The sequence below is a fragment of the Rhipicephalus microplus genome, chromosome 1, assembly GCF_043290135.1.
Source record: "Rhipicephalus microplus isolate Deutch F79 chromosome 1, USDA_Rmic, whole genome shotgun sequence".
Taxonomy (NCBI): Eukaryota; Metazoa; Arthropoda; class Arachnida; order Ixodida; family Ixodidae; genus Rhipicephalus; species Rhipicephalus microplus.
In genome coordinates, this window is record NC_134700.1 from 114,987,464 (window position 1) to 115,004,707 (window position 17,244).

Genomic DNA, 17,244 nt, shown 5'->3' on the forward strand with positions numbered 1-17,244 from the left:
AGAATTGTTGCCTTACGACTTTGTCAGTTGTCATTATGTGGCAAAGCCACTATGGCATGAGGCAATATGACTCTCAGAATTATAAGATAAATAGATATAACTTCAACGCAGGCAATTTTCTCTGGTCTTTTTTCAAGGAAGTCATAGTTAACGCTCGTACAAACAATCCTCCTGTGCCAAATAGTGCACAGGACGTTGTGTATAAAGAAACTCAAAGATGATAAGTTATTGCATTAATAAATTTATTTCCAAACAAAATATACGCAAGCATAATTTGGCGTTCATGGACTAGGTTTCATTGAACAACTTTCCGATACGGTGGTGTTCCTTCTGACTTCATGGTTCATCCTCTTTGGTGGCACTGTCTCTCTGGGATGCAGCCTCCTCTTTGAGTGCGGATATAACCACGACGGCAGAAGCATCCGCTTACGCACTGCAGGGTGCACGCCTGAGCTGGTGGCCGGCCACAGACGCGGGGACATGCGCTGCCGCACTGGTTGAAGACCTCGCCTGGACCGCAGCGCTGGCCACGAGAACCACCTGCGCAGGCGAATGCCTTGAGTATGAAGATGCCTGCAACTCTACTGTATGACTGGTGCGACATGTTTTTTTCTTTTGCAGACATTTGAAGAAAGGCCATCGAATAGCAGCAGGCAAGGTGACCGTGCGAAAAAAAAGCGAATTCCGCCAAGGATTTTCATAGAAAACAGGTAAGATTCAAACATGATTTACTCGGACATAAACACGATATCGATTGCACCTTATGATAGTAAGTCTGTATAGATATCTGTGTTGTTTAGGATACTTGCCATTCAGACAAAAAGCGGCCACATCGTTTAGCCATAGTTATTTGCTAACCGTGAAGAATTATTTGGCATTTCAGCGCACGTGAATGTTTAACTTTACAGTTACGTGAATGATGTCTCACCTTTAATTCCAAAGCTAGACATAAATATAGAATGAAAATATGAGGAAATTGATTGGGTCCCGAAGCAAACTTTAGCTTGAAGCAGGGAGCTCTAATGTTGGGGCTGTGAGGCTGTGACTTTAATTAAGCCACATTACGACCCTTCTTAGCGGCCTGGACTCGGTCGGGTAGCGATTCATACAGCCTTTGACGACTTGCGCGTGAAACAACGTTTGCGCTATGGTGCCCAACAAGCGACGAGACGAATCGTCAGCACAACCTGTCCTCTTTGATGGCTCTCCGCATGCCCACTGGGCTAGACCGAAGAGAAGCAACCCTTCTTCGTCTCTTATGACTGGGAGTGGCATTTACAAAATCTTATTCATTTGTCATAGCAATGGCCGACAACGCTCTCTGCAACGTCTGTCATTGCGAAGAGACGCTACACCTCATCTTGTGCGACTGTCCGTTGTATGAGATCCAGAGACAGTCACTGGCGTCCGTTTTTGCGTGCATCGACAACAGCCAAATCTCTGTGGACACTCTTCTGTCAAGTGTCTGAGAGAATACATCGCAACAGAAGGCGACAAAAGCTCTGTTGAAATTCTTATGCGACACGGACTTGAACAAGCGGCTGTAACTGCAATGTCACACACCGCGAAAGACAAGACTGGACTATGAGTGTGCGCGCTTGTGCTGCCGAATGTGCTGTGTTTATCTCTCATCCATCTCTGCTCTCTATCTTTCATCTTACCCATGCTCCTCCCAGGTGCAGGTTAGGAAACCGACTGCCGATAGGCTGGTTAACCACCCTGCCGTTTTTTCCCTCCTATTTTACTTCCTTGTTTGCCGCTATTTTTTGTAGCTAACATACTTGTAGCTTCCCCAAGTGATGCTGCCTGCAGAATAAAGTGTGATGAACGCAAAACTTTCTAATCTCGGTCGCATGAGCAAATGCTTGTCACCTAAATATTTGACATGAGGTAACTTGAGAAAATTTATTTGCAGCACAATAAAAGAAAATACTGCCAATTTTCATTAGAAAACAATTTGAAGCGAAAAATGTATACGTGAGCGTGATTCGTGTTCTAAACAAACCATCCTGATAGCAGCATAACTGTAGCGCTGTCGCTTTCTCAAGTATGCTTCTATCACATTGTGTGGTGGTGGTGGTGAAAACGTATTTATTTATTTATTTACATGAAATTTTCTGCGAAGAAGCTCCGAGTATTCGGAGATGTTTGACTTGCGGTGGGGTGGCCCTTAGTCCAGGGCTCCGCTTGCAGCAGCCGCTCTGCGGGCCCGGTTCATCAGACTCAACTTATCTTCCAGGTTTCCGCTGGCCAGCAGCTTCTCTCATCGCTCCGCTGTTGGATTTTGTACTGGTTGTAAGGCTGCAATGGCCTGACACTCCCACGTGACGTGGTACAGAATGGCTTTAGCTGAACACCATGGGCAGAGAGGAGAGTATGCCGAGGGGTGCATTTTACTCAGGACGTGCAAATTTGGAAATGTGCCGGTTTGAATTTGCCTCCAGCTGACCGAATCCTCTTTATTTAGTGTTCGGTGTGGTAGCGAATAAGCTTCCCTAAGTCCTCTGTAATGATTTAGGATGGCCGAATAGTCGCAAGGGACCGGAACGAGTTCCTCAGCGACGGAGTTGGAAGGTGCACGGCTCGCATACCCTCGAGCTACCCTATCCGCTGCCTGATTCCCCTCCAGTCCCATGTGGCCCGGAGTCCATATAATTCGATGCCAAATTCTGAGTGGATGTGTAATGGAATGCTCGCCAGTGTCTGTAACGCTCAGGATGACGTTGAGAGCGGGTTGGCTGATGCGCCCCTGTAGGTAGTTGCGGCAAGCTGCTTGAGAGTCCGCGAGAACTGTCAGCGACCTTCGATGTCAGTAGCCGAGGGTGAGAGCGAGCGCGATGGCAGTTTCTTCAGCATCGGTGATGTTGTAGCACCGCACGGAAGCGCTGGTACGTTCTGTGAGTGTGTGGTCCACGACTGTGGCTACAGCCTTTATTGTTTGCATGGTCGTAGTTGGCGGCGTCAACATAACACGTAGTGTTCTTGTGTGCATAAGTTCGCTCGAGGGCTTCCACTCTGGCTTCCCTCCGGCCCTGATGTAGTCGGGGATCCATATTGCGGGGGATGGTAGCGACCTTATAAGTGGCACGAAGTTGGTTCGAAATGGGCTTTCGACGAGCTGCGTCGTGAAACTGGCTGATGTAGCCAAGGCGTAGGAGCAGGTCATGGCCTGTAGGTGTTTGCGTGAGCCGTTGCAGTTGTGTGGCGAGTTGCGCTTCACAAAGTTCTTCAAAGGTGTTGTGTAGGCCCAATGCGAGGAGCTTGCTAGAAGGTGTAACCGGTGGTAGCTTGAGTGCCGCTTTGTAGGCCTTGCGGAGCATTGCGTCCACTTGGTCCTGTTCGCTTTTGGTGAGGCGTTGGTAGGGCAAACTGTATGTCACCCTACTGACCACGAGGCTACGTATGAGTTTCAGGGTGTCCTCCTCGTGCATGCCATGGTGACGAGTGGCTACCCGAGATATCATTCGGGCCACTTGCAGTGTAGTGGTGCGGAGAAGGGAAAGTGTGTGATTCACATGGCGGTTTGACTGTACCCACATGCCTAATATTCGAATGGTGAATTCCTCTGGGATTTATTTGCCAGCAAGGACGACCTGGAGGCGGGAGCCTTGGTTGTTCTGCGCCGATGGTGAGAGCTTGCGTCGATAAATTCGTAGCTCAGATTTTTCTGTTGCACAGGCCGGGCCTCGTGCCTGCACGTATTGTTCGACGCATGTGGTTGCCTGCTGCAGGTTATATTCTTTTTCTCCAAGGGACCCCCGCGTGGCCCAGACGGTGATATCAACTGCATACATTGCATGATGGATTCCATCGATGCGGTGGAGTTCATGTGCCAGGCCAACCATAGCTACATTAAAGAGTAGCGGGGAAATCACTGAGCCCTGCGGGGTGCCCTTGTTCGGAACCCTGATAACATGTGATCGGATGGAGACGAGACAGACTGTGGCAGTGCGGTCCGACAAGAAGGCGTGAACATAGCTGTCACATTGTGTGTTCGCGGCTGTGGAAGCGTTTAATTTCGAATATATTTTACCACGTCCCTATAAACGAGCTTCAGACGGACACCGTGATAAAAAAACACTGTATATAAATGTTGGAAAGTCTTGCAGAGAGGTATTTACCACGTTATTTTTATGAAACATTTACAGCCACCCTGGCGTCCCCCAGGGTAGCGTACTCAGCCCTGTGCTGTTCAATCTCACGTTAATCGCTCTCACTGAGCATCTGCCAAGCACGGTCAGACTATCAATGTACGCAGATGATATCTGCGTTTGGGCATCGGCTGTAACACGCCTGCAGTTACGAGGGAGAATTCAAAAAGCTGCCACTGAAACATTACGCTACCTACGAAATCGAGGCTTGGAAATTTCTTCCGAGAAATGCTCCCTCGTAGGTTTTACACGAAAGCCTATGGATAAGTACACTATAAGCATCAATGGTCAAACTGTACCAACGTTCGATCGCACAAGTTTTTGGGCGTCATAATTGACAGGAATCTGTCATGGAGCGATCACGTGTGATACATAAGAAAACGGTTAATGGACATCTGTAATATACTGAAGTTCTTTTCAGGAAAGACTTGGGGAATGTCTCCCAGTGCAATGCTACAGCTGTACAGAGTACTTTTTCTCGGTTTTCTGCGGTACAGTTTACCGGCATTGACCAATGCAAGCAAAACAAGCCTTCGAATGCTTCAGAGTGTTCAGTCCCAGGCACTCCAGACTTGCCTCGGCTTGCCTCGTAGGGCGTCGACAATGGCTACTATAGCTATCGCCGGTGACCACCTCATCACGACACATATCGACGTTGAGGCACTCAGGACACATACAAGGCATGCTGCTTGGACACCCTGCCACCACCTAGCCTCTTTACCAGCAGACAGACCACGTTCGTCATTTTGCCAAACCGTCACCACATATCGCGATTCCTTGCCAACATGCTTCACACCCGCCGCAAGGCCTTCGACTCCTCCCTGGTGCCTGACTCAGGCTAACACCAGGCTAACTATACCTGGCATCCAGAAAAAAGCAGATATGTCGTCACCTGCTCTTAGACAGCTTGCTCTGCTCTTGTTATACGAGACGTATCAAGGCTGTATACGCGTATACACCGACGGCTCTGTTTTACAGAAGAGTTCAACGGCATCATTTGTTATACCGATAAAATACACGACAAAAAACTCAAGACCTCCCACCTTACGACATCAACGGGAGCAGAGCTCACAGCTCTTCGTGCCGCATTTCAATTCGTCAACGACCAACAGCCACAAAAATGGACAATTTTCAGTGACTCAAAGGCAGCATTGCAATCCCTTCTATCACCTTTACGCCACGGCCCATACGAACAGCTCGTATTTGAGATTGCAGAAAAGACTCACCAACTCATTGAGGAAGGACATGAAATAGCCTTTCAATGGCTTCCAAGTCATTGTGGAATAATTGGCAATGAACGGGCGAATCGAGCTGCCCGTTCTGCCCATATTGAAAGCGATGAAATATCAATTCCGCTTTCCAGAACTGGCGCTGCACAGAAACTCCGCACGCTTGCTCGCAAGCGCACCACGTCACAATAAAACGAGTCACATTTCATCCATGCACGGTTAGGTACTTTAGACCCAACTCTCAGTCTTCGAATTCCTCCGGAATTACGCCGACGAGACGCTATTATGCTATGCAGATTATGGTTGGGCATCGCATTTACCAATGCGTACGCGTTCTGCATAGGAATGGCTGACACTGCTGCATGCGACCATTGTGGCAGTGATGAAACAACTTGGCACATTCTGTGTGAATGCCCACAATATTGCTCGCAGAGACAGTCACTCTGCAATGCACTAGATGAACTGGACAACCAGCCTCCTTCGGAAGAAAGAATCCTGCGCTGCCGACAGGACTTTATGTCGCAGAAGAAGGCTGTGAAGGCGCTCCTGCGCTTCTTGCGTTCAACCGGCCTGTCCAAACGACTGTGATCGGAACTCCCTGAATGTGTGCACATGTGGTTTTTTTTCTAATTTATTTTATATCTTTCTATATCTATCCTCTTTCCGACCCTTTTCCCACCACCGTACAGGGTAGCAAACCAGTTTGTCTAGGTCAACCTTCAGGTCTCTTCCTTTTATTTATTTCTCTCTCTCTTGTCCGACAGGCTATATAATGGGCGAATTACATCTTAGGAGGGAACGGCAAAAACATAGAGTTAGATTCAGTGTTTTTGGCGCTCGCATGCTCATATTAAAGAGAACCGGGCGTTTTGATTCATTCCCCTTTGCCTTGATTCAGATTATGGGAAACTTCCGCCTGTTAAGCTAACTTATCCTTACAGGAAACGCATTGCTGTGGCTCAGGATCGTGTTTGAATATTCTCCTGTATTTTTTTTTTGGCGGCTTACTTCGTTGTTGCACGCAGTCGCGTTGTTTCAAGTTTCATCGTGTCTTATAGCTAATATAGATCGCCTATTTCAAGCATATGAAAAGTCACGTTGTGTTTCGGAAACAATGCACTAAATGACTTACGTCAATACTTCTTTGAATCGTTATTTAGGTAAGTGTTAGATGGTTGTGCCTAACTTTTAAATAAAGCTAGCGAATTGTTGAAAAGCATGACCTACTAAAGTGCCATCTGCTCATATTTGAAGACACATCTGCTGGTAGTCGGAATTGGTAGCTCACACGTATACTTGGCGCATGTTGTTTGTATGTCACGTTGCTTTTATCGCCCTTTGGTAGCCATGGTTCTTGTTGGGAGCTGTGGCACCAGTCAAATCAGCGAGAAAAAAAGCGTTTGATATTTTAATTGGCTCTCGACGTGGACCTTCACTTGTTGAGGGTCGTACATAAACGATTTCACCTCCAGGAAGTCGGGTGTCTCTCAAGCTATGCAGACAATTTTGATTGTTTGGAAAAAAATAATGAAAATGGTGCTCTTACGATCTACTAGATTTAGGGATCTACAATTTGCAAGATATTCAACACTTCTTAGAGCTGCGAACCTATATGTGCAACAATTGCAATTTTTGTGTTAATGCAACACTGGTGGCGCTGCCTAATAGTCTAAAGTGTGCGCGCGTTCCACCCTGCATTCTGTCCGGGTTTCTACATGATTGTTGTTGCAGTGGTGTTCCCGTGCCATAAGTTGGAGTGACGTCACAGAACTTTTAGCGACTTTTCTTCACACTTAAACACGTAGGCCATGTTTCTTTTTCAGGAAGCCTCGCTTTTGAAGTTTGTTCAATCTGTGGAAAATAAGACGTGGGGCATGGCCTTGGGGGTAGGCGCGACGGACGTAGAGAAAGAGAAGAAGAAAGTAGGAAGTAAATGCAGTTGTCCAGTTCGGTTCTATGGTTCAGTCACAACACCTCATCCTTTATGACGCGTTTTGACCTCGCATTCATCAACACACTGTCGTGTGGGAAATTGTATGGCACAGGGGGAGTGAGAAAGTGCTGTGCCTGCTCATGGCAGGAAGGCAACCAACTGGGGTCCGCACAATTGAATCCGTGTTTTGATTGGAAGCAGTTAAAGCTAGGCTGGCACGTCACTGGGTAGGCCAGTGTCGGTTCTCTGTTTTATTGTGAATTTTCAAAACTTATCTACGGGATCGTTAATCTCCGGAATGTTTTTTGCATTCATGCCAGGAGGATACAACGGAAACGTTGCAACGTTAGGCTCTGTGGTAAACTCTGGGTGGTACAGCGTCCTGATAAGTTCAGCGCATAGGGTATCCGTATGTACCGATTCACTCTATCTATCTCTCCAGTGCTATATATATATATATATATATATATATATATATATATATATATATATATATATATATATATATATGGGAGAAAGCAGTGTATACTTAAGGGCTCGTTTTTCCGTGTTTTCGATACAATATTATTGATATATGCCAGACAATAATGCCAAGGAATGTATAGGGGAATTTATTAGAACCAATGTAACGTAAATAAGAAAAAAAAGTGTGGGTGAAAAAATAACCTGTCGTGAGCAGGAATCGAACCTACGACCTTAAAATGACGCGTTCGATGCTATAGTCACTGAGCTATCACGGCGGCCTTCCCCCATTTACTTTTTGTGGGTTTATATGTGAATTTAAACGTGGGAGTGTCAGTCAGCGCCGTCTGTAGCCGTGGCGCCGAGCATGGCATACTCTTTTTTGAGCTTGTGTGGCGTCACGTAGCACGTGATCTTATTACTAACTGGCAGCTGACGAATAGTCCCTCGTATTCAGCCTAACCGCACCAAGTCTGCCTGTACGAGACCCTCGTTAATGAATAAGGGAAAGAAGTGTATACTTAAGGGTTCGTGTCCTTAAGAGCTATGTGGATAATATTCAAACCAACTCACGCTGGGCTTCGGCGTAGGTGACGAGCAGAACTATTACCAGCATGGCGAAGACCACGTAACGGGACTGCATTTTGGTGTTTGTGCTGCATGGACAAATTCACAAGAGCAAGATTTGTTTTGCATACAATTTATACCTAGTTGTCGAGACGTGGAAGTTTCTGTGCATGCTCCACTTATGTTCTACGTATTTCAAGGAGTGAGAGCTTGGTTCCCTTTATTTGTATGAGCTCTGGTTCAAGACTCTTTCGCATTAGCTATTACGTTCATCCTCATAGTTCTAATGAGCTTGTCGTTGACTCGTCCAAAGAGTGAAAGGCTTATCAGAATGAATGGTGCAGTAGAGAAAAAAAATGTGCTTAAGAAATTGCCAGGTCTGCGTGGAAAGCGCAGCCCTGGCACAATGAAAGCTAGAAGAGCGGCCTTTTTAGAGTCTTTTTCAAGCACTGGTCGGGTAACTGTACAAGATCGCTTGCAGGGTACTCACTACGCCATAAACAATCATATTTTTGTGTAGTGGCAAGGCATCTGCTCTGCCATCATTCGTCATTCTTTGGAGAAGCGTGGTACGAACTACTTACTTGCAGAGAGTTAGGTGCGTTTTGTTTATGCTGTGGTTGACGACGATGAAGAATTATGCGTAGGCGTTTGTAATGGGTTGGACCGTTAGATCAGCCACTCATTACGCAATTCTCGTATTGTGACAACTGGTCGTTCCATTACAGCTCAAAAACAGTTCATTACTCATATTAACGCCATTCTTTACGTTACACGAAACCTGCCTAGGGTCAGTGCGCAACAAGCTTTTGATCACCGGTGTAGCTGAGTGTTAGATCGGCGTAGCTCATTTAAACTCGGGAGACGCGGAGGGCCCAGGTTGCAATCCCATTCTGTCCTTACATTATCCCAAATTATGGACATATAGTTTTGATGCTTTGCCCCACCGCGATCGTCTAGTGGCTAAGGTACTCGGCTGCTGACCCGCAGGTCGCGAGATCGAATCCGGGCTGTGGCGTCTGCTTTACCGATGAAGGAGGAAATGTTGTAGGCGCATGTGCTCAGATTTAGAGAGAGAGAGAGAATTTATTTACAGAAAGGTAGAGAGGCCGGCCTAAGCTATAGTTTGCTCTGCCCTGCTACTCTACACTTCTCAGATTTACGTGCACGTTAAAGACGCCCAGGTGGTCGAAATTTCCGGAGCCCTCCACTACGGCGTCTCTCACAATCATATGGTGGTTTTGGAACGTTAAACCCCACATACCTAGTTTTTGTGCTTCCAAATAATTCTTTAGAACCTTCGCTTGGTTTAGATACCGAAGAATATGAAGCTCCGAAAGCATCTTAGCGTTTTTGACGTGGTGTAAAGGCTGTCGCCCTGCGTCCATTTGGTGTGTAAATTCACGCCACGACTTTTTATCGACAAGACAATGATTCAACAACGTCTCGAAGCTTGCATTTAGTATTCGGAAGTAAAGAAATGCAAAGCTCATAAAACTGCACTTTGTATTTTTTGACGGGTACATAGTAGCAGAGCAGTTAATAGCAGTCATTGATCCGGAGGTGCAAGGTCGTGTGGTTGATAGTGTGCTGGTCAAGAAACCAGCAGTTTCGCGCTGCTTAGCAATGTAAAAGCCTTAACACGTGGCTGTGGTGAGCTTGGAATCCGTGCTATTGAACTCAGTTGAGACCTTAAATAGCGTCTAGAAAAAAACAGATGTTACCTGGTTACCGCTAACTATGACGTATGAACCGTAATTGGTTTTAAACGTTTTGGTAATTACTGCAACCAAATATTTAAATATACATTGATTCATTTTAGAAATGATAGTTATTTTGCAGTTATTGTCCGTCTTTTCTAAGCCATCTTGATCATAATAATAATAATAATAATAATAATAATAATAATAATAATAATAATAATAATAATAATAATAATAATAATAATAATAATAATAATAATAATAATAATAATAATAATAATAATAATAATAATAATAATAATAATAATAATAATAATAATAATAATAATAATATATTAATAATAATAATATAATAATAATAATGCATTTGTTCATATTTTACGAAGTTTCGCGCTTCGAAAGCATGATATCAGAGACGCCCGAGCGAAAGACTCTGGGAAATTCGGACCATCCGACGTTTTTTAGCGTGGACGAACATACCATAATACACGGGCCACTACTAATTCGACTCCATCGAAATGTGGCTGCCACGGAAGGATCTTTAAGCGAAACAATGTGGCGCAAAACGATGAACTGATCTGAGATCGATGGACTTTCACTGAAACCACATTTTTCCCAATTCAGTGGAATGATCAAAAATATGAAAAAAGGTGTTAGACATTTTACTATTGCTGGTAAGGACCATAGAAGCTCTATTTTCTACGATGACATTTCGGTACTATAACCTTTGTGGCAGCTTTACTTGAATCATGAGCCGTAAAATGTAAACGTAGTTGGCGAAAATAACATTATCGACACGTAACTATTGTACTACGTATCATACAAAATTTGATTTGTTGTAGCACTGAGAATAATTGCCACAGAATCCATGTTTATGAGAACGAAATTGCATTTCAGCGTTGGTGTGTACGGCACCGTAACTCATTAATTATATTGTATATTTTTTATAGATTTAGTGTTGCTAGTTGCCTCATATTGGCGGAATAACGACTGCCGCATCGGCACGATGCTATATCAACGAGACCGCTGTGTTTTAAAATGTACAGCACAGGGCTTAACTATTGACAGCAAAGCTACCAGTGCATCAGGTTCCAACACAAAGTCTTACAGTTGTAACTTAATCACGTCAGCCACAGTGATTTCACGGAACAACATCGTGGTAAGGCAAAATTGCTCTACGCCTATTGAGGTAGCGCGCACTCACGTTAAGCTGAAGCACGCCGAGAAACACGCGCTGACGTCTTGAGTTCAGTGAAGTGGGTTTTGAGCTTAGACGTTTATATATGCAGTCGCTAGGTTACCGTCTCGTGTCGCTTTGAGAGGCTGCGTGTTTACGAGGCAGTGCACCTTAGACGGAAGCGGATGGAAGCGCACGATTGCCTGTCGCTTTCTCGCGAGCCCGCACGAGGAGAGCAAGCCAACCTGAGCGCCAAGAAGGCTTCAAGGATGTGTCTCGGAGGAGAGAAACGGCCTTGGCAGCGGCGCTTGCCCGGCGCGTGTCTGGAAGGTGCAATCTACGCGTTCGCAGACACCGGTTCTCCCGGTTCCACTCTTAGTCGGGACATCCCCCGTCCCTTGTTGACAACTATCGCGTGCCGCTCGGGATATCCGCGAGACGAGGCGCCGCACTGAGCGGTGCGCGTGTCGCGCTATCGTCTTTGAACAAGCGTAGGTAGCGCTAAGCAGGAAGTATTTCTTAATCGAGTTGTGTGCAGTGACTACTGAAAAACAATCTATTCTGTAAGCATGAACTCCTCAACTCTTGAATAGACGAACGAAATATAAGTCTACGTGGATGTTGACATGCTCAGACCGTAGTTTCTTTGCATACTTTCAATTAGAGCTTCTAACCTATTGTACTGAAGAAGCTTGTTTTTCGTCCTAATTGTATCCCAGCCTCTTTGCATAAATGTTTGTATGCCATACTCGACGTCGAAATTGCGGCGTACCGGACAGATAATCTTCAAGTGCGCATGTCATGTTAGTTACCTGAAAATATTTCCAAAGGCAGTTAAAGCTGCAATTCGAAGTTAGTTTTAGAACCTTTTCTCATCAAAAAAAAATTCAGCAGGTCGTATACGTATCTAGGAAACGACGTTATGCAAAGCATGCGGAGGGAATATGACTATGTCGCAATTTCTGATTGAGAGACACGTCATGAAATGACGATAAATATATATACAAATCTTGCACGCACAGACATATGTTGAAGAGTTGCAGATGTTTATATAACCAGTTGTTTGCACTTGCGCAACAATGCCGAATGGAACACGCGAATTAGCAACACCAGAAGCTGATATGAAAGCACTGATGCTCGCGAGGATACTGGCCCTGGACAATTCTTCATAAATTAAATTCAGCGCATGGCAACTAACCATAACTGACATTAACCTGACGTGACGACTGTATCAAAGGAGTACATATGTAATGTTTACAAAAATGGGTAGGCAGTATTGCCACCACCATCGACGTTTCACGAAGATTAGCGTTTATTTGAAAAGTAGGTCCGAGACCTCGCTCCACCGTGGTGGTCTAGTGGCTAAGGTACTCGGCTGCTGACCCGCAGGTCGCGGGTTCGAATCCCGGCTGCGGAGGCTGCATTTTTGATGGAGGCAGAAATGTTGTAGGCCCGTGTGCTCAGATTTGGGTGCACGTTAAAGAACCCCAGGTGGTCGAAATTTTCGAAGCCCTCCACTACGGCGTCTCTCATAATCATATGGTGGTTTCGGGACGTTAACCCCCACAAATCAATCAAGGTCCAAGACCAGGCGTAGCTCTATGCTAAAATGCTTTATTGCCACGCAGAATACTTAGGTTCAATTTCAGCTGGAATCCTGACATTTACTTTTTGCATTCGTCAGGTCGATGCTACCGATGTCGGGTATTTCTTAACGATCACACTGTGAAATTGTCCGTGTGTGTTCTCGTCGTTCTTGGGTAGATACTTAGTGTCAATCACCTCGACGGAGACGTACCTTGTGGTGTAGAGTTTCGGGGCTTTCCAAGTTTCAGTGAAGCAAGGGACATCGACGTTAGAAAGTACGGGGTCCCGTTCACGTCGTCTACGCGTGCAGTGAAGGAACGAACATTGACGAGAGCGAACGTGGATTCGGTGATCGACGTCTCGTTCCAAGGACTGGAATTACCGCTGCAAGACTGTGGTAGCCGGAGTTGCTCGAGTCGTTAAAATTTGTCCGCCATCTCTCTATCTTCGTAGTCCTTCGTGTGATAGGACTTGTGGTCTACCTTGGCGTTCTTTCATTCAATAGAGCTTCGCCCACTCTCAATCATTCACCCCATGGGTATGCTGTTATGATTTTTCAGTCTGTCTTTAGTTTTCTTTGCATATCTGTGAAGTAAGCAGTGCCCTTTAATTCATGTTCACGTTATGTGGCGTGTATATCTTTTACTGAACTGTATGTGATTGTTTATCCACTTCTGTAATGACCCTTCCGCGTTCAACAGTATTCATAAACACCCAAACCAACCAACAAACAAAGAAGATGGCAACGCCAGAGATGGAAGCGAAGAGTAGTAAGAAACGCGGGAGTCCAAGCTGGTCTTCAAGAACCTGAAGCAACAACAACGCCTTGTCGCCAGGATGGAGGGCTCACCGAATGAGGAGACCTTCCGCCTAACATAAAGCCGGCGTTTGCCCGGCGGGGTATTGCTTCAAGGACAAACGTTTACCCGTAATAGTGACTGACACGTCCTACGAAATAAAAATCGAATTTCGAGTAACAACAGGACTGAAATTACCGCGATTGTGTAAAGAGCTCGTTTCGCTGAAATTCTGGCGTCAGCGTCGGCGTTTGTTGGTTGTGAGAGGAAAAAAAAGATCATCTTACGCGTGACTGATAAACCAAACGATAATAAAGAAACCCGGAGCAGAGTGTGGATCGAACCAGGGTTGTTTGGGTCCGAGTGGGGATTAAACCCGGGTTGTTTGCGTGGCAAGCGGATGTTCTACCACACGCCCATGCCTGCTTTTTTTTCTGTATTACCTGGCTTTGGCAATGAACATATGATGTCGATGACACAATAAAATCACGCGAAGTACGATGCATACATGGTGACTGGTAACTCAAGCAGAGCTGCGCTTGTATCGTTGGGTTAAAATTCGGGTAAAGTCGCAAGCGGCTTTACCCTTGAGAGCCAATCTGGTGGTACTGGTGCAGCTTGGCGAATATCTAGAAATCAAGAACACTTTCGTGTAAATACGCTCTCGCAGGCCGTGCATCTTTGTCAAAATCGTAGCCTGCCATTCTTGATCTCCACAGAGAGTGGAGGCACAGCAGCAGAATGGCGTAAAAAGGTACCTCATCTCCATTGACAAGATTTAGGAACCGAATCCCGTACGGGACTAAAGGTAATTCTTTCTTTATGGCTCGCTGCAGCACGCCCCGAAAATAAATCCCCTCCCAACAATGCAAAAAAATTATTAACAATTCCTTCGGTAATCTGCAAAGTAAGTACTGTGTTCCCTATACCCAGAACTTTCCTTTCCAGAATGCAGGTTAAAAAGGAAAGTTTTGGCACTAGGCTGCAAATGCATTATTTTAACTTTCTTTAAAATGTTGCTACTTGGGCCTCCACTGTACAAGGACCGGTAAAGCGGCACAGAAAACACGCCCAGGCCTCTGCTTGTGAAAACAGTGAAAATACATTGACATGTTGCATTTACCATCCCAAAACCACCATGTGATTATGAGAGACGCCGTAGTGGAGGACTCCAGAAATTTCAAACACACGGGGTTCTTTAACGTGAAACCAAATATGCGCACACTAGCTTACAACGTTTCTGCCTCTATCGGAAATGTAGCCGCCGCCGCCGGGATTCGATCCCGTGACCTGTGGGTGAGCAGCCGAGTACCTTAGCCACTAGACCACCGCGGCGGGGCAAAACAGTGAAAATAGTGCAAATACCTTTCTCTGCTTGAAAAAGCAGTGAAAGTAGTTTTCATGCTTCACAAAGACACACGTCCTGTGTGCATGCTTTACAATGTAACACAAAATATTGCAGTAATATTGCGTGGTATAGGCGTCCATGGCCAATGAGCGTAAGAATTAATATCTGATAATCATAATGGCTCCGTAGTTGAAAGCCGGTGCCCCACTACAAAAGAAATACACGCTACTGAGTTTATAGTGGGTGCATAGCAAATTCGAAGGGTTTTCATGCACGAAGTGTTTGACATACGCACTAGAAACAATATGTCGCTATCGTGTTCAACTTCTTATGGTGAAGCCCTAAGGTGCCCTAATTTTTAACAAAGTCGATTGCACTGGTTAGTTCTCTGCTCCAGACATTGAAGTTGCTCATTGCTCCAGACATTGAAGTTCAATTTCTGCTCCAGACATTGAAGACTTCAATGTCTGCTCCAGACATTGAAGTCTTCTTTAACTTGGCAGTGCTCACAGTAAATTATCCGGTGCGCCGCGTTGTATATTGTACGTGCGCGAAATAGACGGAGCGCTTACATAACTCCAAATATCGCGATGTAAATTTCTAACACTTTTAAAAGAACTAGCATTGTCGCAACACACTTTCTTGAGGCTCGCCTATGTACGTAAGTAGAAGTATTGACTCATCAATATTGCCACGAGTGTTATTTTCATTTGCTTGGTTTGACCCCACAAAGACTGTAAGCGAATACATTCAGCACAAGTCGCGTTTCAGTGTTCGAGAACCTTCATGTTTGCGTACTAAGTTGATCATTTTGTTGAGATTGCGCTCAGGACGCGAACACTCAAGATTACCGAGCAGCTTGCGCGACCAACAACTATGCTCGACGCCATGCTGCCAAACGTCGCTGAGGAAGAAAACTCCGATGTCACCATCTACATTCAGCGTGCTGAAGAAGCTTGTCAACTTGCCCGTTAATCAGCAGATGGCGGACAGGCGCCGTTACAATCTTCGGCGAAGCTTCGTGGAATACCAGTCTGGGCTTAGGTGTGGATATCTATCTATCTATCTATCTATCTATCTATCTATCTATCTATCTATCTATCTATCTATCTATCTATCTATCTATCTATCTATCTATCTATCTATCTATCTATCTATCTATCTATCTATCTATCTATCTATCTATCTATCTATCTATCTATCTATCTATCTATCTATCTATCTATCTATCTATCTATCTATCTATCTATCTATCTATCTATCTATCTATCTATCTATCTATCTATCTATCTATCTATCTATCTATCTATCTATCTATCTATCTATCTATCTATCTATCTATCTATCTACCTACCTATCTATCTATCTATCTATCTATCTATCTATCTATCTATCTATCTATCTATCTATCTATCTATTTATCTATCTATCTATCTATCTATCTATCTATCTATCCGCCTACGACTATAAGCTCTCCCGGCCATCCCGATAATGGGTAGATAACAAAACTTTTATGGCATAACATGACTCTATGGCCAGCATAACTGACTAGTCATAACATCGAAACCATAATATGTGTGTAAAGAATGTCATGATTTACAGTGCATGGTCTTGCTGCTCTTGCGGTGGTTTCGTTCACATGACATGTTGAAAAATCGGTATGGTATGACATGACTGCATTGCGAACGCAAGTGACACACTCTAACGTGGAAATCATGACATGCATGTTATGTAAGTCATGATTCATGATTACAGGCCTACAGGCCACGATCATGGTGTGCTCGCGGTCGTTTTGCTAGCTTCACATATACCAGATTTGGTACAACAAAACTTAAATGAATGACAAAGCTGTATGACAGGTGCAAATATGGGAATCATCAGGGGCGTGTCATGTAACAATATGACTACGTGCCACACTCACGATGCGTTCACGGCCGTACGCTAGCTTCACGTATAACAAGTTTGGTATTACGAGATGTAAATGGATGACGAAGGTATGTGACTGGTGCAAACTTGATAATCATGAGATGCATGTACATGTTATGTAACAACATGACTACATGCTGAGTTCATGATGCGTTCGCGGCCGTTTCGCTAGCTTCACATATGCCAAATGTGGTATTACATCAAGAGAATTAATGACGAAATTTTGTGGCTGGTGCGAACATGATAGTCATGAGATGCGTGTCATGTAAGAACATGACTACATTTTACGCTCATAGCGCACGCACGGCTGTTTAGCTAGCTCCACATATACCAAATTTGGTATCAGGAGACGTGAATAATTGAC

At 44.8% G+C, this 17,244-nt stretch overlaps 1 protein-coding gene across 1 annotated transcript; it reads right to left on the minus strand.

Annotated features, from left to right (window-relative positions):
* Positions 1-225: 225 nt before the first annotated feature.
* On the minus strand, positions 226-11,406 carry LOC119178241 (chymotrypsin-elastase inhibitor ixodidin). The gene is made up of 3 exons (XM_075887301.1): positions 11,250-11,406; positions 8,349-8,431; positions 226-540 (listed from the first exon to the last, which is right to left on the minus strand). Exons 2-3 carry the CDS (start codon positions 8,416-8,418, stop codon positions 344-346), a joined length of 267 nt encoding a protein of 88 aa, XP_075743416.1. The 5' UTR covers positions 8,419-8,431; positions 11,250-11,406; the 3' UTR covers positions 226-343.
* Between the last annotated feature and the right edge of the window lie 5,838 nt (positions 11,407-17,244).

What these genes read in the sequence shown, in the direction of transcription:
- LOC119178241 (XM_075887301.1), bottom strand. Translation starts at nt 8,418, where the DNA reads ATGCAGTCCCGTTACGTGGTCTTCGCCATGCTGGTAATAGTTCTGCTC. An exon ending in CACCTACGCCGAAGCCCAGC is followed by an intron (nt 541 to 8,348) that starts GTGAGTTGGTTT and finishes TCGCCTGCGCAG; the next exon opens with GTGGTTCTCGTGGCCAGCGC.